Genomic DNA, 27,002 nt, shown 5'->3' with positions numbered 1-27,002 from the left:
CACCCATATCATCAAAGTCAGAGGCAAGAAATCTGACTTGGGTTTTAGCCTGTCCTTGTGGACTCTAGTTCTTGACTGCGGGTTCCAATTTATTCTGCCTTTCACCAACTTTACATTCAGTTTTCTGACTGCCTGACCTGAGGACTTCAAGCTACAGCATTCTATATAAAGACAATGGACTGCTAAACCAGCTCCCATGATTATGTAAGGTCAGCTTCCTATGACAAAGGCCATAGTGTACTGTTTTCAACTTGTTATGCTAGTGGATCCCTGAATGATACAGTAAATGATTTCACTTCTTTCTCCTGTTCTTTCAGGACAATCTGGATTCAGAAGTGGTTGAGATCATGGGGGGAGGAAATGATTCGGTGGTGTCTGAGATTGTGTTGGTAGGACTCACTCATTCTTTGGAGATGCAGCTCGTCCTCTTTCTCATTTTCTCTGTTTGCTATATGGCAGGAATGCTAGGAAACCTCCTAATTGTGCTCACAGTGACCTGTGATTCTCACTTACACTCCCCCATGTACTTCTTGCTGGCTAATCTCTCTTTCATTGACATATGGGTTTCCTCCAATACGGTTCCCAAGATGATTTCTGATCTTTTCAAGGAGAGAAAAGTAATCTCTTTCAAAGCTTGCCTTACACAGATGTTCTTCATTCATGTCACGGGAGGAACTGAGATGGTGTTGCTCATAGTTATGGCCTTTGACCGATATATCGCCATATGTAGGCCTCTGCATTACCTGATCATCATGAACAGCAGAACTTGTGTTATACTCTTGGTGGTTGCCTGGACTATGGGAATCATCCACTCACTGATCCAGCTTGTATTTGTTGTAAACCTACCACTTTGTGGTTCCAATGAAATGGACAGCTTTTACTGTGATCTTCCTCGGTTTATTAAACTTGCTTGTACAGTCACTTATAGATTGGAGTTTGTGGTTACTGCTAACAGTGGCTTCATTTCCTTGGGAACTTTCATCATTTTGATGGTCTCCTATGTCTTCATCTTGGTCACTGTTTGGCAGCACTCCTCAAGTGGCCTGTCCAAGGCCCTGTCTACGTTGTCTGCTCACGTCACTGTTGTGATTTTATTTTTCGGTCCATGCATTTTTGTGTATTCATGGCCATTTCTCACAGTGCCTATAGATAAATTTCTTGCCATTTTTGATGTAATAATCACCCTGTTGGCAACGCCTGCATTGCCACGTACCCCGAGCCCCGAGTCGAGCGGAGGGACTAGGGTTATGAGACAGACAAGACACACAAGACACACAACACACTGAGACTCATTCTTGTGAAGTGAGGCCTTTATTCAAAGTCGAACTCTCTTATATAGTTTGCTTGGCCCCTCCCAGGATCTTCCCAATGGTTAAGCAACACCTAAGCTCCCCCAAGGACATGCAAAAAGGGGAAGCAGGAAGGAGGGAAATTGCAGTCAGGACGTGCAAAAATGGGAAGCAGGAAGGAGGGAAATTGCAGTCAAGCCATGGGCTAAATGTATCAGGCCATGATTGCCCTTCCTGTTACACCTTTGAGAAACAGCTGAGCTGTGGAGTTAACCCTTGGGAGATCGGGGCCTACATGTCCCCCCTTTTTGTTTTTAAATGGATGCCTGTCTTAGGTTGTCCAGCAGTCAGTTGATGCCTTACCCGTCATGGGGAGCCCCACCCGGGGCATGTGGGATCCCTGTCTTAGGTTGGTCATCAGCTCTGCCAGATCTTACCCGTCTCTGGCTGCCCATCACACATCATGCTCAACTGGACTTGAGCTCTAGGGTTTTCCACAGCTAAAGTCATCATAGTTTGTCAAGTGATGACCTGCTCCTGGGCTTGTTGCCTGCATAGGCGGCAAAGAAGAGTAAACAGTACTGCAATCATGGCTACCAACCATCAGTCCCAAGGCTAAGACTCTGCTCCATTCCTTAAACATCCATGCTGCCAGTTAATGCCATTTACAATAACTTTCCCAACATGAGGGTCACTCGAGTCTTAACAATGTTCAAATATTGTTGAAAATACTAACAATCAAGAATCTCACAGAGCTAAAATGTTACATGTATACCACAATTTTAGCAGGAACCGGAGACCCCAACTACTTATCATCTCATCTGGCTCTTACATTTCCAAACAGAAAAATGGATCCCAAAAGTTCTTAGGGAAAGGGGCGTAGTCATCAGCTCTTAGCTTCTTCCTGGTGAGTGGGGGGTGCAGTTGGGTAACAGCAGCAGTTGGGTAACAGCAGCAGTTGGGGGTCAGTCCATCTAGTGGTTCCTGCTAGAAGGCAGAAGTCATCAGGTGTTTGATGTGCGTCCTGGCACTTGAGAGGCTTCTCTTTCGGAACCATTCAGCTGCACAAACTTTGTAGGTCCTGAGAAAACAGAAATAGACATGCCTCTCCAAGAGCTTAATCATGTATCCATATATTATTTTCAAAAGGATTTAGCTTAGCAATTCACATTTATGAATATTTTCATCTATAAGCCAATTAGGATAGACTACATAGCTTGCCACATAAGCATGTACATGTATATCAGATAACACATTATAAAACAAACTGCTTTTGTAACAGCTACTTGAGAATTCTCTTAAGTTGTTAAAATTACCAATTGTTTAGAATTACATTCTGCTTTTAATAATCTGCATAAACCCATAACCTCATTTACTATAACATTTTTAGCAATGCCCCCCAATTTTTTTTTTTAAACAGATCGAGTCAATTGTCTTTCTACAATTAACTTTACCAACTGAAAGATCAACTTTTGAAACATTCTTCTGACTTTGAGGCTGCTAGGGCCCATCTAGAAATCCAAAACCAGAAGAGTGCAGTCTATTAAATAGCCGAAAAGTGTTTTTAAAATACTCCAAATTGATTTGAACAGCGACATAATCAAAAAATTTTATCACAGTAAATGATCACCCAAATATTGTCAAAGTAAATACATAATAGAAAATACTCCTGAAACACAGCTCTCTCAAACTTTTTAAAATTTTACTAAATTCAAGTTGGCACAAGAATAGAGCTTACTGAACCGGTATAGACATTTGATAAATTTACCAATTAAACAGAGACATAAATTCAATGCTTGATTTTAACAGCTTTTAAAAATTAGAGATATTTTTTGTTTTTAGATATTACTCATTTTTTATGTATGCACACTTCAAAAACTTCAAGTACTTAACAATAAGGTGAAAAATAACTTGAATGAGAGTTACAACACTGTTGTTCCACAAGAAATCAGACCTCGAACTCCATTTGTCTTCAAGGCAAAAAATGGCAGAAGTTATAACACCTCATACCATTTTTCACGTACCATTTAACGAATTTGTTGTTTTCCTGTAAGGCAAAATCTCATATTTCTTTGTAAATAAAACACAAATAATTCAAACATCAGGGCCAGTTTCATAATTAGGAAAACATCTGATTAATCTAAATTATTTTGAATGACAATTACACTACCCAAATTTGTGTCTCATCTTTGAGAGTTCCAGGGATCCTACTAGAACGCTAAAGTCATGAAGACTTGGTTTAGAACTCTGAAGAATTTCGAGCCTAATGAGTTAAATAATAAAATACCTTTAGCAATTAACTTATATGCTCAATGCCAAGACAACACTGTAAGCTGAAGATCAAAATATCATAGAAGAAAACAATCATAGAACGTTTCCCCATGGAGTAGGGAGTCTGTGTGGCCAGGGCTATTGAATTTTTAGACCTCTCAAACTAATTACCAGGAGAAAGAAAGGGGTAGGTCATCGCCGTCACATCTTGTCAGTCATCAGTCACACACCACCCATTTCTGAACAAGAAACAACTTAAAAATTCAAGAAAGGACAGAACTGGAGAAATAATGTTAAAACAAAATCTGTTTCTGTCCGGACAAAAATAATAGACACCACAATAATGACTAAACATATGCACAAACACCAAACACATCAGAACAGAGATCAATATAACTCGTAAACACTTGCAATTTCCAACTCTTCTTTAACATACTTTAACCTGAGCTATTTTATAAATCAAGAACTTAGGTCATCTCATGCTTAAGGTTAATTCAACAGTTGACAACTTTAGATCAAGATTATTTTTGTTAAATTAAGTTGCAGAGACACGTGGTCCTTTCTTTCATTTTTTTTTTCTTCTTACTCTTTTTTTTTCTTTTTTTTTCCTTTTTATTTGATCTACCTTGCTTGAATTCTTAACTCTCCGTTCAGCAGTTCTGACCAACAGCATTCCCCATTTATTTATGTAGAATTGCTTCAAGCTCAGTGTCCAATTTATTCCTGGAGAAGGCTGAACCCATTTTATTGTCCTTTCGCAGGATGAATTAAACACCAGAACCTAACTCCTACTTCAAAATAAATCTAAAACCTAACTAATGCCTCAAATTAACTATTTTTCAAAATAAATCTTAAACCTACCTATATTTCAAAATAAAACTCCCTTTCCTACAGTTTAGAAAGACTTACAATACGTCCCACTTACCTGCTGGCCCGCCTCCTGGACGACCCTTCGTCATGTATCCCTCTTTCTCGATCTCGGTGGAACCTCCATTTGTTGCAACGCCTGCATTGCCACGTACCTCCTAAGGCCCGAGTCGAGGCGGAGGAACTAGGGTTTATGAGACAGACAATACACACAAGACACACAACACACTGAGACTCATTCTTGTGAAGAGAGCCTTTATTCAAATCGAACTCTCTTTATAGTTTGCTTGGCCCCCTCCCAGGATCTTCCAATGGTAAGCAACACCTAAGCTCCCCCAAGGACATGCAAAAAGGGGAAGTCAGGAAAGAGGGAAATTGCAGTCAGGACGTGCAAAAATGGTCAAAGCATGAAAGGAGGGAAAATTGCAGCAGCCATGGGCTAAATGTATCAGGCCATGATTGCCCTTCCTGTTACACCTTTGAGAAACAGCTGAGCTGTGGAGTTAACCCTTGGGAGATCGGGGCCTACATCACCCCATTTCTGAACCCTGTCATTTACACTTTTAGGAACAAAGAGATGAAGATGTCCATGAAGAGAATATTCGGCAAATTGCTGAGTTACTAGAAATGGTTTTAACTTATTTAAAAGAAAAGATTGTGTATTTTTGTTTGAAATGCATATTTTCACAGAGAGAGAAGGAGAGACAGAGAAGTCTTCCACTTCCAATGGGCCACAACAGCCAGAGATGAATTGATCCAAAGCTGGGAGTCACATGGGTCTCCCACATGGGTGTGGGGTTCCAAAGACTTGGGTATCCATGCTGCTTTCCCAGACCATAAACCTAGCACTATTAACTTAGTTTGATACAAGAAAGACAAATATCTTTAACATGCCCCATCCATATTACAAACATGGAACACAGCGCAAGCCTGCTTACTAGGTTAATGCATTTCCCTAACGTGCTTTTTTGTCTCCATACAAGGAGGATACACTGTTCTTCCTTTCTTCTGCAATGTGTTAAAATAGAAAGTGTTAATGTAGAGCTCTTTCCACATTTTTCTCAGTCTTTTTGATAAAGAGAATTCTGGGCTGCCTGGAAAAAGTCTCTGCATTGTGAGGAGAATCCTTTCTTGTCAGATTGATTTTTGTGTAGAATATGAACAAAATATGCAAAAATTTGGAAAATATGCAAAAATTTGCCATTATTAAGAAATTGTTTTTAAAGTTCAGGGTGAGATGTCTTGGAGCAGGTATAATGTGTGAAGAAAATGGACGAAATGTAAAAAGGGGATTTTGAAGAGATATTATTGATATATTATTACTTTATTATGTATATTACATTTTAATAAACAAAATGAAAGAACTTATATTATTTTGAAATTATTTTGTGTTTTTATCAGTCTACATGGACTTTGTGAGTTCCATCACTTTAAGCATTTCTGCTGCTTGTGCATAGTAACTACAAATAAAGCCCTGTAATTATTCAAATTATTGCAAAAACTACTGGTACACTGTCAAGAGAGTTTTTTTTTTTAAAAAAATGATTTACTTATTTGAATGTTGGAATCACAGGGAGAAACAGAGAGACAGAGGTCTTCCATCTGGTTTACTTCTCTGATAGCTACAATTGCCAGGGTTAGGCCATGCTGGAACCCAGAGCCAGGAGCCAGGAGCCAGGAGCCAGGAGCCAGGAGCCAGGAGCTGCATCCAAGTCTTCCACTTGGGTGGTAGAGGCCCAAATACTTGGCCCATCTTCTGCTGTTTTCCCCATTAGCAGGCCATTAGCAGGGAGCTTGGATGGAAGTGGAACACCTGACACTTGAATCAGAATCCCATTGCACGTGATGGCTTTACCCGCTATACTGTAACACCAGCCCTGTCAGAAGATTTGAACAATGGAGGCTTATTAGGGAGTAAAGACAATAACCCAATTTATTCTCTTCCCACTAGTGCTTTTTTCAATTATACTGACATGAATACTAATTCCCCAGGGTTGGGAAACTTCTTTTTCAATGATACAATTATAACTGATTTCAAAGATTAGGCTTGCTTTTTTGCTATCAAGTTGTTTACCTTTATGCTTAAGTTCTTTCATCTATAAAATGGAGATGGTTTGAACTATTTGAAATTCATGATATTTGGTTGTTTCTGATTTTAGGAAATGACAGCTTATTTTGATTAATATCTTTTTCATGAGGCTTTAAATAACAGCTGAATTAAACGTGGTACATATACACTATGGAATACTACTCAGCCATAAAAAGCAACGAAATTCTGTCTTCTGCAACAAATGGGTGCAACTGGAAACCATTCTGTTTAGTAAAATAAGTGATTCCCCAATAGACTAATATCTAGTTTTTTCCAATCTGTTGGAACTAATTACAGAACGCAAAAAATGTAATCTACATGAGATTGACATTTTGAGATTTGATTATTATTTACAGCCTTTGTCTATACTCTTGAGAAAGAGTAGGGTCTTTTTTTTTACTTGATATTAGTTGAATTATTTACTTAATGCAGTGTTAACCTTGTGTTTGCAAAGCATGCCACTGTAAAAGTTAACAGTAAAAAATAAGAAAGGAGGAGAGAGGAGAGAGGGTAGGGTGGGAAGTATCACGCTGCACCTAAATTTGTATTGTGAAATCAAGCACTCGCGTTTAGGGTTGCCATTTAGCTTAGAAGTGAAGGCACCTGTACTTCACATTAGAGTTCCTGAGTTTGACACCTGATTCTGGCTCCGAAATTCAGTTTCCTGCTAATGAAGACTCTGGGAGGCAGTAGTGGTGGCATACACAATTAGATTCCTGACATCCACCTGGGAGACCCAGCCTGTGTCCTTGGCTCCTGCCGTTACCTTTATCCCAGGCCATTGCTGGTATATGGGGAGGGAACCAGTAAAAATTGACTCTGTCTCTGTCTACTTGTCAAAAACTTAAAAAAAAGAGAACTTGTTCTTTTCCTAATAGGGAAAGAGTATTAAGTTATTAAAATTATCAAAATATTTGAATATTCTTGAGACCTTCATAGTCTAACAATCCAGCTTTCTATACTTTCTCTTTTATGCGAAGTCTGAATTCTATGCTGCTTCTTACTGTTCAGAAAGAAGTTACAAGCTGGTTAGTTTAAACAACTATAGAAATTCAATTGGTGAAAAAGTATATTGTTCCAGTTCCTGTGGCAGCAGATGTGGAAGGAATCTACCTGTGTTAGAAATCTAGAATCTAGGGGCTGGCATCATGGTTCAATAGGCTAACCCTCCAACTTAAAGCACCAGTATTCCATATGGGCACTGGTTCCTGTCCTGGCTGCTCCGTTTTTTTTTAAAGCTTTATTTATTTTTATTGGAAAGGCAGATTTATTGAGAGACGGAGAAACAGAGAGATCTCATCAGCTGGCTCACTCTTCAAATGGCCACAACAGCTGGAGTTGAGCTGATCCGAAGCCAGGAGCCAGCTTTGGGCAATCCTCTACTGCTTTCTCAGGTCACATGCAGGGAGCTGGATGAGAAGTGGAGCAACCAGGACATGAATCAGTACCCATATGGGCTCCTGGTCCATAGAGGTGGAAGATCAGTCAGTTGAGTTATTGTGCTGCCAGTTGCTCCATTTCTGACCCAGGTCCTTTTTATGGCCTGGGAAATCAGAGGATGGCCCAAAGCCTTGAGATCCTGCACCCATGTGGGAGACCCAGAAGAACCTCTTAATTCTTGGCTTCAGATCAGCTCAGTTCTGGCCATTGTGGCAATTTGGAGAGTGAACCAGAAGTTGGAAGATCTTTTTCTCTCTGTCTCTCCTCTCTGTAGATCTGCCTTTCTAATAATAATAGTAATAATGCCTACAACCTAGAATTTATATGGACTGTCTTCTTACATAAATGCACACCATGGAAGAGAGAATTGTGAATGCTCCAGAGACTAAAGGCAGTTGACACCACAGCCTGCCTGGGTAGCTGGGTGCCTGCTCTACCTCATTGTTCAGCCACATTCAATAAAACCTCACATGATCTGCTTTCACGAACCCCACCAAACTTTCATTCATCTTTCTCTTCCTTGTGTGCTGTGCCTAACCATTTTTAGATTTCCTGTTATTTTTAACACACCAAGATTGTGGCCTCCTGGGATTTGAACACCGACTTTCCCCTTTGCCTGCAGAGCACCACTGCCAGGATGCTTGGGGCAAGAGCTTCATCGCTCGGGTTTCAGCGTGAGCAAGAAGTCCCAGGAGAGATCTCCCTCTTGCCTCTACTTAAGTCATTCTCTGTAATATACTTTACTGTCTTCACAACCTTAATTGCCCCTTTAAAAAAGACTATTTGTTTATTTGAAAGGCAGAGAGGAAGAGAGAGAAATACACAGAAAGAAATAAGGAAAGATATTGTGGATGGAAGAACTCTGTCTCACTGCTCTTTCAAACAAATAAAGGTATGAAAGTTGGGACGCACACAGTGGCTCAACAGGCTAACCCTCAGTCTGCTAGCACCAGCATCCTATATAGGTACCAGTTCATGTCCTTGCCCTCTGATGCAGCTCCCTGCTTGTGGCCTGGGAAAGCAACAGAGGAAGGACCAAAGCCTTGAGCTCCAGTATTCACATGGGAGACCCAGAAGAAGCTTTTGGCTGTTGGGTTCAGATTGGCTTAGCTCTGGCTGTTGCAGCCATTTGGGGTGTTAATCAACAGGTTCACTTCTTTGTAACTCTGCCTTTCAAATAGATAAATCCTTATTAAAAAGTAAGAAGTTAAATTTTAAAAACAGTGATATTTGCTGTGGATTTTTTTCTAGGCTAACAGAATTAATTCCTTTGTATACTCTTTTTTCTTTGAGACAGCATTTCTCCCCTCCCTCCTTCCTTTCCTTCCTTCTTTTTGAAAATTTGAAATAATTATAGAGGAGACAGAAAAAAATATTCCATCTGCTGGTTCACTCCCCAAATGAGCACAATGGCCAGGGCTGGGCTGGGCAGAAGCTAAAAGTCAGGATCTTCATCCAGGTCTCCCACACTGGTGCAGAGGCCCAAGCACATGGGCCATTTTGTGCTGCTTTCTTAGGAGCATTAAGCAGGGAGCTAGATGGGAAGTGGAGCAGCAGGGATTCAAACCGGCACTCCTATGGGGTACTGGTTATGCAGGGGAAGGTTTACCTTGCTGCACCACAGAGCTGCTGCTGGCCCCTATTGTCATGGGGGTGAGTTTTATCCAATGCTCATTGTTTGTACTTATGTGATAATTTCTTTTCAGTGGAAAAGGAAGTAATTTTCATGAAGTGTTTGGTGAAATAAGATGAACACTTTTACAGTCATTTACATAGTTGTATCAAACACATGTAAGAATTATGCTTCACAGGGCCTGGTGCGGTGGCGCAGTGGTTAAGGTCCTCGCCTTGAACGCCCCGGATCCCATATGGGCGCCGGTTCTATCCTGGCAGCCCCGCTTCCCTTCCAGCTCCCTGCCTGTGGCCCGGGAAAGCAGTCAAGGACGGCCCAAAGCTTTGGGACCCTGCACCCGCGTGGGAGACCTGGAAGAGGCTCCTGGCTTTGGATTGGCATAGTATCGGCCTGTTGCGCTCACTTGGGGAGTGAATCATCGGATGGAAGATCTTCCTCTCTGTCTCTCCTCTCTGTATATCCGCCTTTCCAATAAAAAAAATAATAAAAATAAATCTTTTTTTTAAAAAAAGATTTATGCTTCACAGTGCCAATTATAATTAACACAAACCACAGCAATTTTAAGATCACATTTATTATCAACTTTGTATCAACTTTTGTATCACATTTGTATCAACTTCGATACAGGGCAAGAATTATTTTTCTAATATAAGTTACACATATTCCTTTCCACATGCTGTTCTTTAACACTAGCTCAAGTCTATACAAACACAAAACACATTGCAAATGTAACAATTTCCTGGCAAAAACTTTGATGCAATCCTTATGTAAGGCACTTCCATTAATTTTAAAAAGGTCTCAGCAAGTTTTAAAAATTGTTTTGTAATCAAGTCTTCATAAGATATACAGTAATGTAACTTCAAGTAAAACTTATTAGTATTCAGTTTCAGCATTATTACTGTAAATATGCTCTTCAGCTTGCTACGTCTTTTCCCATTTTAATTATCCTCCTTTTTGCCTTCATCATATTCCCAAATTGTGTTCTACTTAGTTTTATTTTAAATTATTTCATATGGAATACAACTGTTTTTCTTCAAAAGATTCATTGACTTGAGTTTCTACCATAGACTTTATGTGGGCACAAAAATAAAAAAACGGGGCCCGGCACGGTAGCCTAGTGGCTTAAGTCCTCACCTGAAAGCGCCTGGATCCCATATGGGCACCGGTTTGCATCCTGGCTTCTTCACTTCCCTTCCAGCTCCTTGCTTTGGCCTGGGAAACCATTCGAGGAAGACCTAAAGCCTTGGGACCCTGCACCCGTGTGGGATACCTGAAAGAGGCTCCTGGCTCCTGAATTCGGATTCACTCAGCTCTGGGGACTGAACCAGCAGATGGAAGATGTTTCTGCCTCACCACCCCCAGCTCTCTCTGTAATTCTGCTGCCATCCCACAGAGGTGCCCACAAGTCCTCTATGGGATCTATGGGATCTGCACCCGGATCTGGTTCTTTCGCATCCTGGTGGGTACTGCAGCCTAGTCTGATGTGGCCCACTCCCTGCTCCAACACCTGTGGGTGGGTACTGTGTCCTAGCCAGCCACGCATGCTCCCAGACCCAGCTTTTGCATGCGCCGATGGACCACAGGCAATGTTGCTTAGCCTGTTGTACATCTACCCCGTGTGCAGGTGCCTTGGCCCAACCCAGAGATGTCCTCCAGTTTCCTCCCTCTAGACCACTCGGTCTCAGCTCCCTTGTCTACTTTTGCATGCAGTGACCTGGACTGTGGAAGACCCCAGAAGTCATTCCTTCTCTGCAAGCATGCCCACAGCTGCTCCCACTGCAGTATGTTCCCAGGCCCTCTTTCCTGGCAATTTGCAGCTTCCCTGCCTGGAGGCCAGGGTGGCTTGTTCTGTCCCAGTGTTCCCATGCCTTCTCCATTTATCTTAAAATAAGTTTCAAAACAAATGGATAAATAAATAAATAACCAAATAAATAAATAAATAAATAAATAAATAAATAAATAAATAAATAAAACAACTATACTGGCCTACTGGTAGTAGTTGACACAAATTTGGGATTCACCAGGCCTAGAATGCCCACCAGCTACTGGCTGCTTTTCTTCCGGCAGTGTAACACTGTCCAGGCACAAGGCAACCTAGGTAGTTACCTACAGCTGGGAGTTATATTTCTACGTAACAGTTAAATGAGTTAATAATATCTGAAGAATGATGGCAGGAAGAGAAGCAGAGGTAATGAGAAGCAGAGGACCCTTTGAAGGATATGAGAATTTTCTATCAAATGTGGTGAATGAAAGCTTTTCTGGAAAAGCTATGGTTATTTGGAAACTTTCCGGCAAAATTCTTTAACTGTAATAAATCTCAGCTTTAGCTTACTAGTGCTCTCTGATGGAGGTCCTGGGGCTCTTGAGCCTAAGAGCAAAGCCTGAAGAAAAGTGAAATGGATGAAGTAAGACAGCTTTCCATAGTCTGTGGCTTCTCATTTAGCCCTACCTTCTGGTCCTCATGGAAAAGAATGCTTCCCCTCCCCCCATGATTCTGTTAGTACTAGACAGAGCATATTGTCCTAGTTTTGCTTCTCAATAATTGAAAAAATTGGGTTTACCAGTTTCTTTTAACTTCTCATTTTGAAACAAAAAGTTTGGCACACCTATCTAAGGCACCATTGCACTAAAAAATTAGGGGCTGTATTTCTTCTGTTCCCCTATCTTTTTTATTCCCTGGGTAAAAAGCAGTGTGGACTCTGAGGTCTAATTCCCAGGAAATTCCAATTGCAGAAGGAGTGGCTGTTCCCCTGACTCGGCACTGTCGTTGGTCACCAACACCGAGGTTCCTAATTAGGATCCCACTTACCTGAGAAAAACAACACGAGACTCTTTGGTTTGGAAGAGGTTACCATCTCAGTCAGAGTGTGAGATCCTAGTTGGGAACCTAGAAAAGCACTCCTGCTTCAAATATTGTCATGTCCAATGCATGCAAAGGAAATGTCACACAGTTCAGCAGATTGGACATTCATGCAACATCTTCCAGGATAGTTGGTGTTTCCAATTTTTGGTCAATGATTATTTCTCCTCTTAATCTGCAGTTTGGCCTCTGTATTCTGGGCAGAGCATGGAGAAGAGCAGGAAGATAAGTGAGGTATGTATTTTACTAATGGTATCAGAGAATTTTTTTTTTGGAAGCAGAAAACACAAAACAGGATGTTGAAAGAAGGGTGAAATTTTGACCAGATGCTGATGTCCATGAGTAAGACCCATTGTATCTCCTTCATCCTCTCTGTTCCTTTTTGTACTTCTGTGCTATATTTTTCTTTAAATGGTGAATAAATTCCTAAGTTCTGTTTTAAAGTTCTGTTTTATGAATTCAATTTCTGTTATTTGGCTCTCAGTAGCACTCAGATTCTTATCTTTATTTTTAGAAATGCTAGTTTAACTGTAATCAAAACTTCTTATCTTTTCACAAAATTTGTAGGGGATTGACACATCATCTAATGAGACCTGATTACATTCTTTTGTCTAACCCAGGTAAGAGAACATTCTGGTTCTTATTGCTTTTATCTGAGAGCAGGATAAATGAAAATTTTTATCATTGATCATGTAAGTCGATTCTTGTGAAAATTTTGCTGAAGTAATAATTGTTGATTTCCTTTTTTTTGATGTGCAAGGAAAAACAAGGTGAGATTTGGAGAATTGTATCAGCCTGGAATAGGCAAAAAGCATAGATGATTAGAAATATCTGCAGCTAAAATAAAAATATAAAATTTATATAAAATTGGAATAACTGCACTGCTTCCTCCTAACTCCTCACACAGAACTGGCTTAACATGTAAGCAGTTTAATTAGAGTGGGTCTAGAATGGATACTTCTTTAAGGCTAGAAATTTGGAGAAGACTTCTGTTAGGCAAAGGGGTGCCTGGATATGACTTGACAGCAGTGTGACAAGGGAACATATGGGAAAAGGTCTGGTGAAGGTGTCAGAGAATCAGTTTGCTGTCTATGAAATCAATATGTTGAAGTAAGATACTTCTTCATGACCCTGGAAATTATCTTTTAAAAAATATTTATTTCAAAAGCAAATTGTCAGAGAGATCAGGGGGAGATAAGCAAGTAAGAGATACTTTTTTGATCCATTGGTTTACTGCCCAAATATCTGCAGTTCCCAGGGCTGGGCCAGGCCACAGCCAGAAACCTGGAACTCCATCAGGGTCTCCCACATAGGAAGCAGGGACCCAAGTACTCCAGCTGCCAACTGCTGCTTTGCTAGGCACATTGGCAGAAAGCTGGGTCAGAAGCAGAGAAGTAAGGACTTGATGTTTTTGTTCCAAGTGGTGGCTTAACTTGTTGTGCCAAGAATTTCATACCCTTAATAATTTTTTTATTCAAGATTGTCAGAACAGTATATGCTTATAGAGTAGTAGGTGGAGACCACTTGGAAGCAGGTGTTAATTTGTCTGTTTAGTGTTTTTTTTTTTTTTTTAAGAGAAAGGCAGATAGTCAGTAGGAAAAAGCAGAATAAGAAAAAAAAGTTGCCTTTGGTTCTTTCATAAAATTTTCAGTTTCTTTAGGTTCTCAATTTTTTTTTAAATTTGAAAGGCAGATTTTCAGAAAAAAAGAGACAGACAGACAGACAGAGAGAATTAAAACCTTACATCTGCTGCTTTACTCCCCAAATGGCCACAATTGCTGGAGCTGAGCTGATTGGAAGCCAGGAGCCAAGAGCTTCTTTCTGGGTCTCCCATGTGGATGCAGGGTTCCAAGGATTTGAAACATTCTCCTCTGCTTTCCCAGGTTGTAAGTACAGAGCTGGATCAGAAGTGGAGTAACTGGGAATTCAGACTGACACACTTATAGGGTGCTGGTGCCACAGGTAGAGGATTACCTTTTACTGTGCCAGCCCCCAGGTGCTGTTTATTAACTTGCACTTGGAAAACTAATTGCAAGAATTAGTTACTTCATTGTTCAAAATCGGCAATTCGATTAAATTGTTTGAGTCCCCTTTTCTGATTTACAAAGCATGGACTATACAATTTCTTTATTAAATACTTGCTACAAAAAGTGAAAGCTTTTTAGAGACAGGAAACATCAATGAAAGAGATGACTTAATACTGTAAACCTTGCTATTTCTATACTCTAGGAAGTGATAACTAAGATAACAGAGTGGAATTTATGTTACAGCTAATAGAAATTGTCTTATTTATAATTATGTTGGAGGATGGGAAAATAGTGTTGTTGAGTTTATAACTCAGAACTAATCATCAGACCTGTTGACTCTCTACAAAACAATCCCCTGGCTTACACAGAAGATCTATTAAAGCAATGTTTTTTGAAATATTTTGAAATACAGTATGAGATCAGGAATAACAGAAACATGACCTGTAAAACTGAGGAAGTCATTGGTTATATTATAATTAGGCTTGTCTTTATTACAGTTTTGTAACCCAGTTTCATTAGCACATGAAGGAAAAGATTTGTAGGTGGTAAAGATGGGGAAGCATTTACATATTATGATTTGAGAAAGGAGATATGATTAAAAATAAAAACATTTATTCTGGATATCTATTATAACTTAAAGATAGGTGAAGATACTAAAAAAAAAATGGGGTAACTGGTGAGTGTTGGATCTGGAGGTAGAAAAGTTGGTTAGGATGCCCATAATTCAAATGGAGGGGCTGGGTTTGACATCTGCCTCTGGAGTCGCTGGGTTTGACATCTGCCTGTGGCTTGAGTCCAGCTTCCTGCCAGTATAGACCTTGGGAGGCAGTGGTGAGGGCTCATGTGATTGGACTTGGCACCTGCTCAATCACTGAACATTTTTTGTTGGTTTTACTTACATAAACAAGATGCTGTTTAGGGAGAGTAATAGGAAGGAAATAGAACAGATTTAGGAAGGAAATAGAACAGATTGGTAGGCATCAAATTATAAAATGAAATTAAAGAAATGGTCAGTAGAAAAGGGTTGGTAACTGTGAAAACAGCAGAGACGTTAAGGCACTGCTTGGCTGCCTGCCCATGTTGGAGTGCATGGTTGGAGTCCAGATACTCTGCTTCTGAACCAGCTTCCTGCTAATGCACATCCTAGGGCTTTGCATGATGACTAGTGTCTGCGGTGCCTCCACCTACATGAAACACCTGCAGGGAGTACCAGCCTGGCTATTACCACCATCAGCCCAGCTGTCGTGAGATGTGCGCAGAGAACCAGAGGATGCCCCTTCCTCAGCCTGTTAAATAAATGAGAATAATAAATAAAGATTAAAAAAGGAATGGGCAAATACGTTATTAACGAATTGTATATCACCATAATTAAATCTGAGAACATTAAAAATAAAAAATTTATCTCTTTTTCTGATAAGAGGATGATAAACCTAGAATATTCAAGCCATTTCAGTAAAGACTGCAGGAAATAGTAGAGTGGCTCTATGTAACAGACAAAAATAGAGTCTGCATTTTAGTATGTCTCTTCTATGACATTTTTTCCATGTAAAAAATAGGCAGTCGTTCTTTTATATTTCCTTGCAAAACTCTTACTAAATTCTTACATACTTTTGTTGAAATATTCCCTATTTCATTACACACTAGAGCCCAAGGTAAATTTGAGGTTATGCACTTACATACTGAAGACTTAGGTATGGAAAAAAATTCTCAGGCTGGCTCTTGGTGGGTCTTATGCTGTGTAAATTCTAAGATGTGGCAATGTGACCTTAAGTTTTTGGCATTGGACCCACCATTAATCTACAACCAGAATGTCTGTCTCAACTGAAATATTTTGCATTTTCCTCTCTTGTGTTCTTCAGGTAATCAGGGTGAGCTTTCACATGAGGTTCATGGATAGAGGAAATCACTCAATGGTGTCTGAGTTTTTGTTGCTGGGACTCACCACTTCTTGGGAGCTTCAGGTTCTCCTCTTCCTGTTTTTCACAGTATTTTACATAGCAAGTATGCTGGGAAACCTTCTCATTGTGTTCACCATCATCTCGGACCACCACCTACATTCCCCAATGTACTTTCTGCTGGCGAACCTCTCATTCATTGATACTGGCATTTGCAGCATTGCCACCCCAAAGATGATTTACGACCTTTTCCGGAAACACAAAGCCATCTCTGTGAAAGGATGCATCACTCAGATGTTCTTCATTCACACGGTAGGAGGGACAGAGATGGTGCTGCTCATCGTGATGGCGTATGACCGCTATGTGGCTATCTGCAGGCCCCTGCACTACCTGACCATCATGAGCCTCAGAATGTGTGCTTGCCTTTTGACTGCTGCTTGGACCATTGGGCTCATCCACTCTGTGGCTCAGCTGGCTTTTGTGGTGAACTTACCCTTCTGTGGTAGCAACCAAATGGATAGCTTTTACTGTGATTTTCCTCGGTTCATCAAGCTTGCGTGTACAGACACATACCAGCTGGAGCTTCTGGTCACTGCCAACAGTGGTTTCATCTCCATGGGCACCTTCTTCATCTTGCTTGTGTCTTACATCTTCATCCTGCTCACGGTTCGTAAGCACTCTCCGGGCAGTTCTTCCAAGGCCTTCTCCACCCTCTCGGCTCACATCACTGTTGTGGTGTTTTTCTTTGGCCCTTGCATTATTATCTATGTGTGGCCATTTCCCACATTGCCCATAGACAAATTTTTAGCTATCTTTAATGTTATTGTCACTCCTTTTATGAATCCTGTCATCTATACATTCAGAAATAAAGAGATGAAGGTGGCGATGCAGAGGCTGGTTTCTAAGGCTTTACATTTTGGCAAGCATTCTTTCATACACACTCCAAGAAATTCACATTCAGTTTGACTCTTCTTGGAGATTAATTCCCTTAAGTAATACATGTCTTTTCAGTTTAGTTAGGGTTTTCAATATGTCTGTAAAATCTCTCTTGTGATGACTGCTGTGATCAGTGATGTCACCATAGGGAGCCCTTGGCAAGACCAAGGAAGGACTACAGACTTGAAATGTCACGTACGTGTTTAGTACTGAAGACTTTGGTGATGATGCTTGTTGTAATCACAAGTACTGGGCATGTTTTCTGTAACATCCAATGTTAGGCATGCTGTCTGTGGCACTGGTTCTTCAGACTGTCTCCTCTAATTCACATATATTCCTGTGTTCATGCCTTCTGAGTTTCTCAGTGTCTTCATATATGGAGGAATAAAGAAAACGAGGATACTGAATAGAAAGTTTGGAGAGTTTGATGTTTTTAACATCTGAATTTGCTCCTTGAGTTTTCATTAGTGCCTAAGGTAGTTATGGTTTTGAAGTAATAGAATTGGGAAGTGAAGCTGTTTTAAATCATAGAGTCACCTTAGGAAACTGTGACATTATTAAGGAACAAAATGTTTTCAGACAATATGATAATTACATTTTATCCCATTTTTTCCGTAGAGATCAGTCATTATTTTTATGTGGAAATGGAAACTGTGATATTGAGTGATTAAAAATTGAGTCCCTATTTTGGAATTAAAAAGGGAAGGCATTGATTTATGAATAAACAAACAAGAATGAAAGTGTCCTGTTTGATATGATTCAGATTTATGGCTAAGTAAAAAAAAAAAGTAGGATGAGAGTCTAAAAAATATTTTGTGAAATTTCTATGAAGGAAGAATAATAAATTTATAAAGAATTATATTAATTCATTCATATATACATGTAATAATTAAAATATAGTATTTATAAATATTGCTAATAAATATTCATGGAGAATATCTCTGTACTTTCTCTGTGGTATCAAATGGGTAGGAACATGTGTCACCTGAAATACTGCTGTTTAAGTGCAGATTATACAATCTGGTAGTAAATTTTCATTCCTCCCATGAGTTCTAGCAATTATGGCTGTAGTAGATTGTTAGTAACAGAATAAAGTTAAAGGCAGACAGTAATATTTCTGGCAGAGCATTCCATTTCTCCTACAGAAATCTGCCACTGATTATCATAAAAGGTTAAACTCTTAAATTTGGGCATGGTGGGGTGGCACTTCTCTTTGTTGTTCTTGAGTTTATGTGGTCCGTATTTTATTTTTGAAATACAACCCAAATTTCTGATGCCATTCCTAACTGCTAGGATTATGTCATTCCTAAATCAGGGATACCCTTTCGGTAAGGAAGAAGAAGTCCCATCTTTGAGAGGTAGCCTGACCAGAGATAGACACTATGTGTTAACAGATACATTTTTCAAATTCTCTATTTTTGTTTAAAAATGTTTATTTTTATCTATTTGAAGAACTGAGCAAGAGGGAGAGAAAAGGAGAGAGAGAGAGAGATAAATCTTTCATCTGCTGTTTCACTTATTTTTATGAAAGGTTAGTTGCTTGAAAGGCAGAGTTGTAGACGGGAGTTGGGGGAGAGAGAAAACAACAGCACAATCCACTGCTTCACTGAAAGCAAGAGCGAGACAGAGAGAGAGAGAGAGAGAGAGAGAGAGAGAGAAAGAGAGAGATTGAATCCACTGAGTCACTCCCTAAAGATCTGCATTGGTTTCTGTTCCAAAGCCAGCAGCCCTGATTTTTCCTGTTATTCCACGTGGTGACAGGAGCCCAAGCACTTGGTTTATCCGTTGCTGCTTTCCCAGCTGCATTAGCAAGGAACTGGATTGGAAGTGGAGCAGATAGGAAGCGAACATTGTCGGCAATGTCTTTACCTGCTGTGTCACAGTGCCAGCCCCTACTATTTCCTTTTCTAAATTTCCACAACAGCCATGGTTGGCCAGATGGGAGTCAGAAGAACAGAACTCTGTCTGGATCTCCCTGAAAAGTAGTATGTACCCAAGTAGTCTGCGGCTGCGTCAGCAGTGAACTGGATGGGAAATAAAGAAGCCAGGTTTTGAGCTAGCTCTCTGATAAGGGATGTGGGTATTGCAAACATTAGCTTAAACTTCTGCATAACTATGCCCACTCATTTTTAAAATGCTCATTATGTGAAATTTAAAAATAATATAATACAAAACATAATCATAGTCTACTGTGCTGTCTTTTGTTTTTGAAATGTACCAATGATGTATGTGGCAATCTTTCCATGTTATATATCTAGCCACATATCATTGTTTTAAGATTTATTTTATTTATTTTTTATTGGAAAGTCAGATATACAGAGAGGAGAGACAGAGAGGAAGATCTTCTGTCTGATGATTCAATCCTTAAGCAGCTGCAACAGCCGGCGCCAATCTGAAGCCAGGAGCCCAGAGCCTCTTCCAGGTCTCCCACGCGGGTGCAGGGTCCCAAGGCATTGGGCTGTCCTCAACTGCTTTCCCAGGCCACAAGCAGGGAGCTGGATTAGGAAGCGGAGTTGCCGAGATTAGAACTGGTGCTCACATGGGTTCCCGGTGCGTGCAAGGCGAGGACTTTAGTCACTACGCTACTGTGCCAGATCCCACATATAATTTTTAATGATTACATAGTTTGTTTTACAGAGCTTCCATATTTTTAAAATCTAATTTATTTTGGAAGAAATATTAGTCATATAGTCACCAAATTTGACTGTTAGGATATACATGATAATTTTCATTGTGCACTTCTCTGATCATTTTCTTTTAAAAAGTGTATTTACATAATTATTTTCATTTTTTTTTTTGAGTCAGAGAGATTGAAAGAGAAAGGGACAGAGACATGAATCTCTTCCAATCACTGGCTTATTTCCTGATATTCTGTAACAGACAGAGCTACAGCAGGCTGAAGCGTGGCACCACGAAGTTTGTCTGAGTCTCCTATCTGAGCCGTCATCTGTTACCTCCCAGAGTGTGCGTTAGCACGAAACTATCAGAATGAAGCTAGGATTCGAAGAGCAGGCGTTCAGGCACGCCATGTCATGTCTCAGAGGCATTTAATTACTCTGCCACATGAGCCCCTAGAGTGGATATTGAGTGTTGACCATGTGTTTTGCATTGTGGATACAGCTTGGTTGTCTTCACTGAATAGGTTATGGCTGTGTGTGGCAGAGGCATTGGAGCTGACCAACAGAGGTTCTTTAGGAGAGCTAACATGAATTGACACATTCTGAAAGATGATAGAAAGGATGTAAACAGGGAGAGATCAGCCTGTGAAAGATGCAAAGATGTCTTATTAAATGTGGTGAAGGATGGCTTTCATAGTTATTTGAAGAGATAATTACTGCCTCTAACCTCTGGGTCCTCATTGAAAAGAGTGGCTTTGTTCCACACCAGTGGAATTTCTACTCAGGGGTGGAACAGAACAAATACTTTTTGTACTTCTAGTTCTACCTCCCAAGAATTCTACAGTGTTAACTTCTTCTAATTTCTCATTTTAAAAGTAAAAATATTTTGGCATAGCTATCTAAGGCACCATTGCCTTAAATACTCAGAAGCTGCCGTTCTTCTGTTCCCCTGTCTTTTTTATTCCCTGGGTGAAAAGCAGTGTGGACTCTGAGGTCTAATTCCCAGGAAATTCCAATTGCAGAAGGAGTTCCCCTGACTCGGCACTGTCGTTGGTCACCAACACCGAGGTTCCTAATTAGGATCCCACTTACTTGGAAGAGGTTACCATCTCAGTCAGAGTGTGAGATCCTTGTTGGGACCTAGAAAAGCACTCCTGCTTCAAATGTCCAGTGCATACAAAGGAAATGTCGCACAGTTCAGCAGATTGATATGTCTCTAATTATTGTTCAGTAATTTTCTCTGAATTTAGTTCTTATTTGACATGTTTTTTGCATATGTATTCTAGACAAGGCATGAGGAAGAGTATGAAAATGGTCAGTTTGGGATTTTACTAATGATGCTAATGATACTAAACACTAAACAGGATCTTGAATGAAGGGTGGAATTTTGACCAGAAGATGATGTTCCAGGAAGTGAAAGGAGCATGTTTTCATTCTTTTTTGTAATCCTATTCTACATTTTGCTTTAGCATTTCATGCTGCTTAAATTATTAAGTGAGGCTTTCAATATCTGTTTTATAAACAGTCTCATTGTCTGACGTTCGATGTTCAGGATTACTGCAGTAAGTTCTTGTCTTTCTCTTTTAGAATTGTTAGTTTCCATGTAAGTGAATCTCCTGGGAAAATGGGAGGGAGACTGATCTGTGATGTGATGAAAATTGATTAGATTCTTTGGTCTCATTCAGGCAAGAGAGTTTTGATTTTCATTGCTTTTACGGGGAGCAAGGTTAATGAACATTTCCTGATTGAACATGATACTTTCTGAGAAGAGTCAACTTTTTTTTTTTTTTAGTGTAACATTGATGGAACACACAACAAAATTCAGCAAACTCGATTCTGATTTGTGAATTTTGCAATGGGGAGCTAAATCCTGTACAGGCAGTGTTTTAGAAGTTGAGTGGTCAGTTGCTGATTTCCTGCTTGGTGTGTCAGGAAGGCAGTGTGAGTACTGGAGAGCGGTAGTAGCCTGGGATATTCAGGATGCAGCATGGTTGGAATATCTGTAACTAAAATGTAAGTTTAACACGAGTGTATTTTATATGAAACGAGATAACTGCACTGATTTTTCTCTTAGCTGCTTCCATTGAACTGGCTCAATATGTGAACAGTTTAATTGCAGAAGATCTAGGAAGGGTAATTCTGTCCACTAGGAACCTGGAAAGGAGTGGATCTGTTTGGCGTGATGGAGAAAAGGTCTTCAGATGGCCAGAGCCTGATGGGGGCATGTGAAGGCAGGTGATGCCTGGAGAGAAGGCAGCATATCGAGAGACAGTAGAGGAACTGGAGATGACATGCAGACACCCAGGAATCATTTCCCCCCCAAAATTTATCCTGACAAGGATACTTCTTCCTGTCCCTGAAACTCATCTTAGACTTCAGGTTGTCTGTGACTTACAGAATATTGTAGTGAAGAACACCTGGAGTGGGGACCTGCTTGTCTTTTGATGTTTTTCTTTAAAGAAAAATGCATGTGTCCAATTAAAAATTTGTAAGTATAACTAGAAAGAAAAAATTTTCACCCTGGGTATCTACATAAAAGTCTGTCATTTTTGTCAGGCGCTTTTCTATGCATTTGAATTAAAATATAATTCTAAGACTTGGGCTTGAATTTGATATTTGTAGGTGCTTAGTAGTCTTGAGGTAATATGACTACTTAATAAAGAATGACAGAAAATACTCTGTTAGTATTTTTGTTGTCTTTCCCATAGTGGTTAAACTTTTGGGAAAGATTAAATACTACTGAAGAGAAAACCCATTGGGAGAAGAGAACAGGCAAGATCTTAAATACGATTCTTGGTTATGTAGTCAGTGAAGCCTGTACAACGGAGAAATCACCAAATGCTTTGAGAATGAGCAGAATTTCCACAAGAGTTTAGTGTTGCTAAAGCATGCTTTTAATCTTTATAACAAACAATCATTGATTTCTTGCTGTGACCAAATACTGTTGAATCTTCTTTAAGATTAGCGGCCAGAACTGTCATTACTCTGTTGAACAGATGAATGAATAGTGAGTATAATGTGATTAAGTATGTTTTTAAAAGTTAGAGTAAGTGGCAGATAGGAAGTTGAATCAAGTTTAAATTGAGCAGTTTGACTTGTGATTATTTTAAAATTAGTATGTTACTTCCAGATTTTTTTCCCCAGATTTTCAACAGAAGAAGCATAAAGTGCATCACATCCAAGACTTACATGTGGAAACATGAGCAAGATGAAATATTGCTTTAAATTCCAAATATTGTTTTTTTCTGGTGGGAAAGTGGGTCTATTTTAAAAATTTTTATTAATACAAGAACAGATTTCATGCATTTCACAGGTACAACTTGACGATAACCATGCTTTCCTCCCTCCCAGCATCCCTCTCTGAATCCCACTCCTTTCTTCTTTTTTCTTTTTTTTTTTTTTTTTTTTATTGTTCCTTACATTGTATTATGTAGTACAGTTTTATAGGCGCTGGGGATTCCCCCCACCCCTCCCCATATCCCTCCCCCCATGGTGGATTCCTCCACCTTGTTGCATAACCATAGTTCAAGTTCAGTTGAGATTCATTGCTTGCAAACACATGCCTAGCATAAAGTTCAGCGTCCTATTGTCCAGACAAGTTCAGTGGCCTCTTGGGGAGACCTTCTATGGTCTGAAGATAGGTCTAACAGAGTAAAGATCCGGTCAGTTAAAAGCCCCAACAAGGCCTCAGTATCAATATACAACATTATGGAATTAATTGACATAGTAATGGGTAGACAATATGTTAAAAATAATGCAAGTTCCATTCTTCGAAACATCTGGGTTGAGACAGTATCAATGACAGGTTCAAAAAATAACCAACAACCAAACAAAAAATTACAGGTTAAATCAAGGCAAACATGTGGTATCTAATCTTTTGGGATTCACTCATTTCCCTTAGCATTATAGTTTCCAGTTGTGCCCATTTAGCCACAAAGAACTGCATTTTGTTTTTTTTAATAGCTGAGTAGTATTCCATGGAGTAGATGAACCAAAGCTTTCTTATCCAATCTTCTATTGATGGGCATTTCGGTTGCTTCCATGTTTTTGCAATTACTGATTGTGCTGCAATGAACATAGGGATGCATGTTGGTTTGTCGTAAAACAGGTGTTTTGGATATATTCCTAGGAGTGCTATTGCTGGGTCATATGGTATGCAGATTTTGAGTTGTTTGAGTGTTCTCCAGACTGATTTCCATAAAGGCTGTACCAATTTGCAGCTCCACCAGCAGTGGAGTAGGGTTCCCTTTTCCCCGCATCCTCGCCAGCAAGCGTCGTTGGTGTTCTTGTTTATGTGGGCCAATCTTACTGGTGTTAGGTGGTACCTCATCGATGTTTTAATTTGGATTTCCCTTATTGCTAGGGAGCTGGAACATTTTTTCATATGTTTGTTTGCCATTTGGACTTGTTCCTTTGTGAAATGTTTGCCCATTTCCCGTGCCCATTTCTTGAGTGGTTTGTTTGTTTTGGTTTTTTGGTTGTTTTGAAGTTCTTTGTATATCCTGGAAATTAGCCCCCTATCGCCTATATCGTGTGCAAAGATCTTCTCCCACTCTGTGGGTTGCTTTTTTACTTTGTTGATTGTTTCCCTTGCTGTACAAAAGCTTCTTAGTTTGATGAGGTCCCATTCTTTCTTCTTTTTTCTTTAACTTTTGCAAAAACATAATCTCAGGCCACTTTATATTCACAGACTTAATGCAATTTTTTTTGTTCTTCTTGTAAAAAAAAAAATTGTTTTCAAGGCCAGCCCTTTATGTAACAGAAAATACCTGAGAGTAAGTTGAGTTCTGAGATTAGATCCTTAATGAAACACCCAAGTCAGCCTTAAACGTTTGATCAACATGTATTAGATAAGAATATAGCTACTGTGAGTTAGCCTTAATGTCAAGCCCCATAATTATTGTATTTCTTTCTTTAATTTTAAAAACGTATTTACTTGAAAGGTAGAGTAACAGAGGGAGATGGAAAGGAGAGTGATCTTCTATCCTCTGATTCACTGTCCAAATGGCTTCAATGACCTGGGATGGACTGGGCCCAGAACAGGGGTCAGGAGATTCTTATGGCTCTCCTATGTGGGTGCAGGTTCCTAAGAAAGATACATATTCAAGGCTCGCAATGGTCAGGCAGGGGAGGGCTTTACTGATAGCAACTTGTGTTAAAATTTTTGCATTTTCCTCTCTTGTGTTCTTCAGGTAATCAGGGTGAGCTTTCACATGAGGTTCATGGATAGAGGAAATCACTCAATGGTGTCTGAGTTTTTGTTGCTGGGACTCACCACTTCTTGGGAGCTTCAGGTTCTCCTCTTCCTGTTTTTCACGGTATTTTACATAGCAAGTATGCTGGGAAACCTTCTCATTGTGTTCACCATCATCTCGGACCACCACCTACATTCCCCAATGTACTTTCTGCTGGCGAACCTCTCATTCATTGATACTGGCGTTTGCAGCATTGCCACCCCAAAGATGATTTACGACCTTTTCCGGAAACACAAAGCCATCTCTGTGAAAGGGTGTATCACTCAGATGTTCTTCATTCACACGGTAGGAGGGACAGAGATGGTGCTGCTCATCGTGATGGCGTATGACCGCTATGTGGCTATCTGCAGGCCCCTGCACTACCTGACCATCATGAGCCTCAGAATGTGTGCTTGCCTTTTGACTGCTGCTTGGACCATTGGGCTCATCCACTCTGTGGCTCAGCTGGCTTTTGTGGTGAACTTACCCTTCTGTGGTAGCAACCAAATGGATAGCTTTTACTGTGATTTTCCTCGGTTCATCAAGCTTGCGTGTACAGACACATACCAGCTGGAGTTTCTGGTCACTGCCAATAGTGGTTTCATCTCCATGGGCACCTTCTTCATCTTGCTTGTGTCTTACATCTTCATCCTGCTCACGGTTCGTAAGCACTCTCCGGGCAGTTCTTCCAAGGCCTTCTCCACCCTCTCGGCTCACATCACTGTTGTGGTGTTTTTCTTTGGCCCTTGCATTATTGTCTATGTGTGGCCATTTCCCACCTTGCCCATAGACAAATTTTTAGCTATCTTTGATACCCTTATCACTCCTTTTATGAATCCTGTCATCTATACTCTCAGAAATAAAGAGATGAAGGTGGCGATGCAGAGGCTGTTTCTTAAAGCTTTATGTTTCCGAAAGAGCTGTTTTATGCATACTCCAAGAAATACAGGTTAATTTTGACTCTTATTAAAAATTAACCTATTTAAGTACTTCATAAATATTTTCATGTGAATGAATGTTTTAAATGTCCACTGTAAAATCTCCCTATAAGGATTCTGTTCTGGCAGGTGTTTTGGGGGGAGCTCCTGTTCCCAGGGTCCTGAGAACACGATGAGGAGTGAATTCAGGCCTGGAGATTGCTGTATGTCTGCTCTTTACTGAAGTTTTCAGTGGTAGTATTTGCCAGAATTGTACATGCCCAGCGTGTTTTACACTTATAGCCAATGTTGGAGAGTTTTTCTGGGCTCTCACCTCAATGAAATTTTTTTTTTCAAGTTCACATAGTGTCTATATTCTTGTCCTTTATCTTAGTGTCTGAATATTTAAAAAGTAAACAAAATGAGGATAATTGCTTCACTAAGCTGGAAAATTTGAAGCTTTTGGCATCTGAATGTGCTCACTCAGATTTTAGCTGGAATTAAGATTTTAGATGTAGTTAGAACTGGAAAATGAAATTTAGAATAATTCACAAGCATTCATCTCAGAAAATGTTTAGAAAACAGAAGATGAATTAAAATTGTTTTTACTCCAACTACTTGCTAATTGGTAGTGATTATTTCTATATGGCAAGAAAAACTATATATATAATAAATGATTATGAATGGATTGAATATTTGGAACTAAAAATAGAAAGCTTAGATTTATTAATAAATGAATGAGAATTCAAAAGACTTATTTTGCACAAACCTATTTATAACTAAAAAGCAAATATAAGTTGTAGAATTATGAAAGAAATAGTGTTATAAAACTGTATAAATGAGCAGATATGAATTTGTAGTGATGAATCCATTACAATTTAACATGATAAAATATATAATTATTAAAATCTGTTCATTTAGAAGTA

At 39.7% G+C, this 27,002-nt stretch overlaps 3 protein-coding genes across 3 annotated transcripts; all 3 read left to right on the top strand.

The window, feature by feature from the left end:
• The first annotated feature begins 347 nt into the window (after nucleotides 1-347).
• Nucleotides 348-5,052, top strand: LOC121148821 (olfactory receptor 4F3/4F16/4F29-like). Its single transcript, XM_040969149.1, has 2 exons — nucleotides 348-1,178; nucleotides 4,957-5,052. The coding sequence occupies exons 1-2, from the start codon at nucleotides 348-350 to the stop codon at nucleotides 5,050-5,052; spliced, it is 927 nt and encodes a 308-aa protein (XP_040825083.1).
• An 11,313-nt stretch (nucleotides 5,053-16,365) lies between these two features.
• LOC121148375 (olfactory receptor 4F3/4F16/4F29-like) lies at nucleotides 16,366-17,337 on the top strand. Its single transcript, XM_040968434.1, has one exon. It carries the CDS (start codon nucleotides 16,366-16,368, stop codon nucleotides 17,335-17,337), a length of 972 nt encoding a protein of 323 aa, XP_040824368.1.
• A 7,810-nt stretch (nucleotides 17,338-25,147) lies between these two features.
• LOC121148373 (olfactory receptor 4F3/4F16/4F29-like) lies at nucleotides 25,148-26,113 on the top strand. Its single transcript, XM_040968433.1, has one exon. It carries the CDS (start codon nucleotides 25,148-25,150, stop codon nucleotides 26,111-26,113), a length of 966 nt encoding a protein of 321 aa, XP_040824367.1.
• Nucleotides 26,114-27,002: the final 889 nt, after the last annotated feature.

This window comes from Ochotona curzoniae, unplaced genomic scaffold (assembly GCF_017591425.1).
Source record: "Ochotona curzoniae isolate NIBS_2020 unplaced genomic scaffold, NIBS_Ocur_1.0 scaffold_4701, whole genome shotgun sequence".
Taxonomy (NCBI): Eukaryota; Metazoa; Chordata; class Mammalia; order Lagomorpha; family Ochotonidae; genus Ochotona; species Ochotona curzoniae.
Note: the sequence above shows the minus strand (reverse complement) of the source record. Positions and strands in the feature narration are given on the sequence as shown.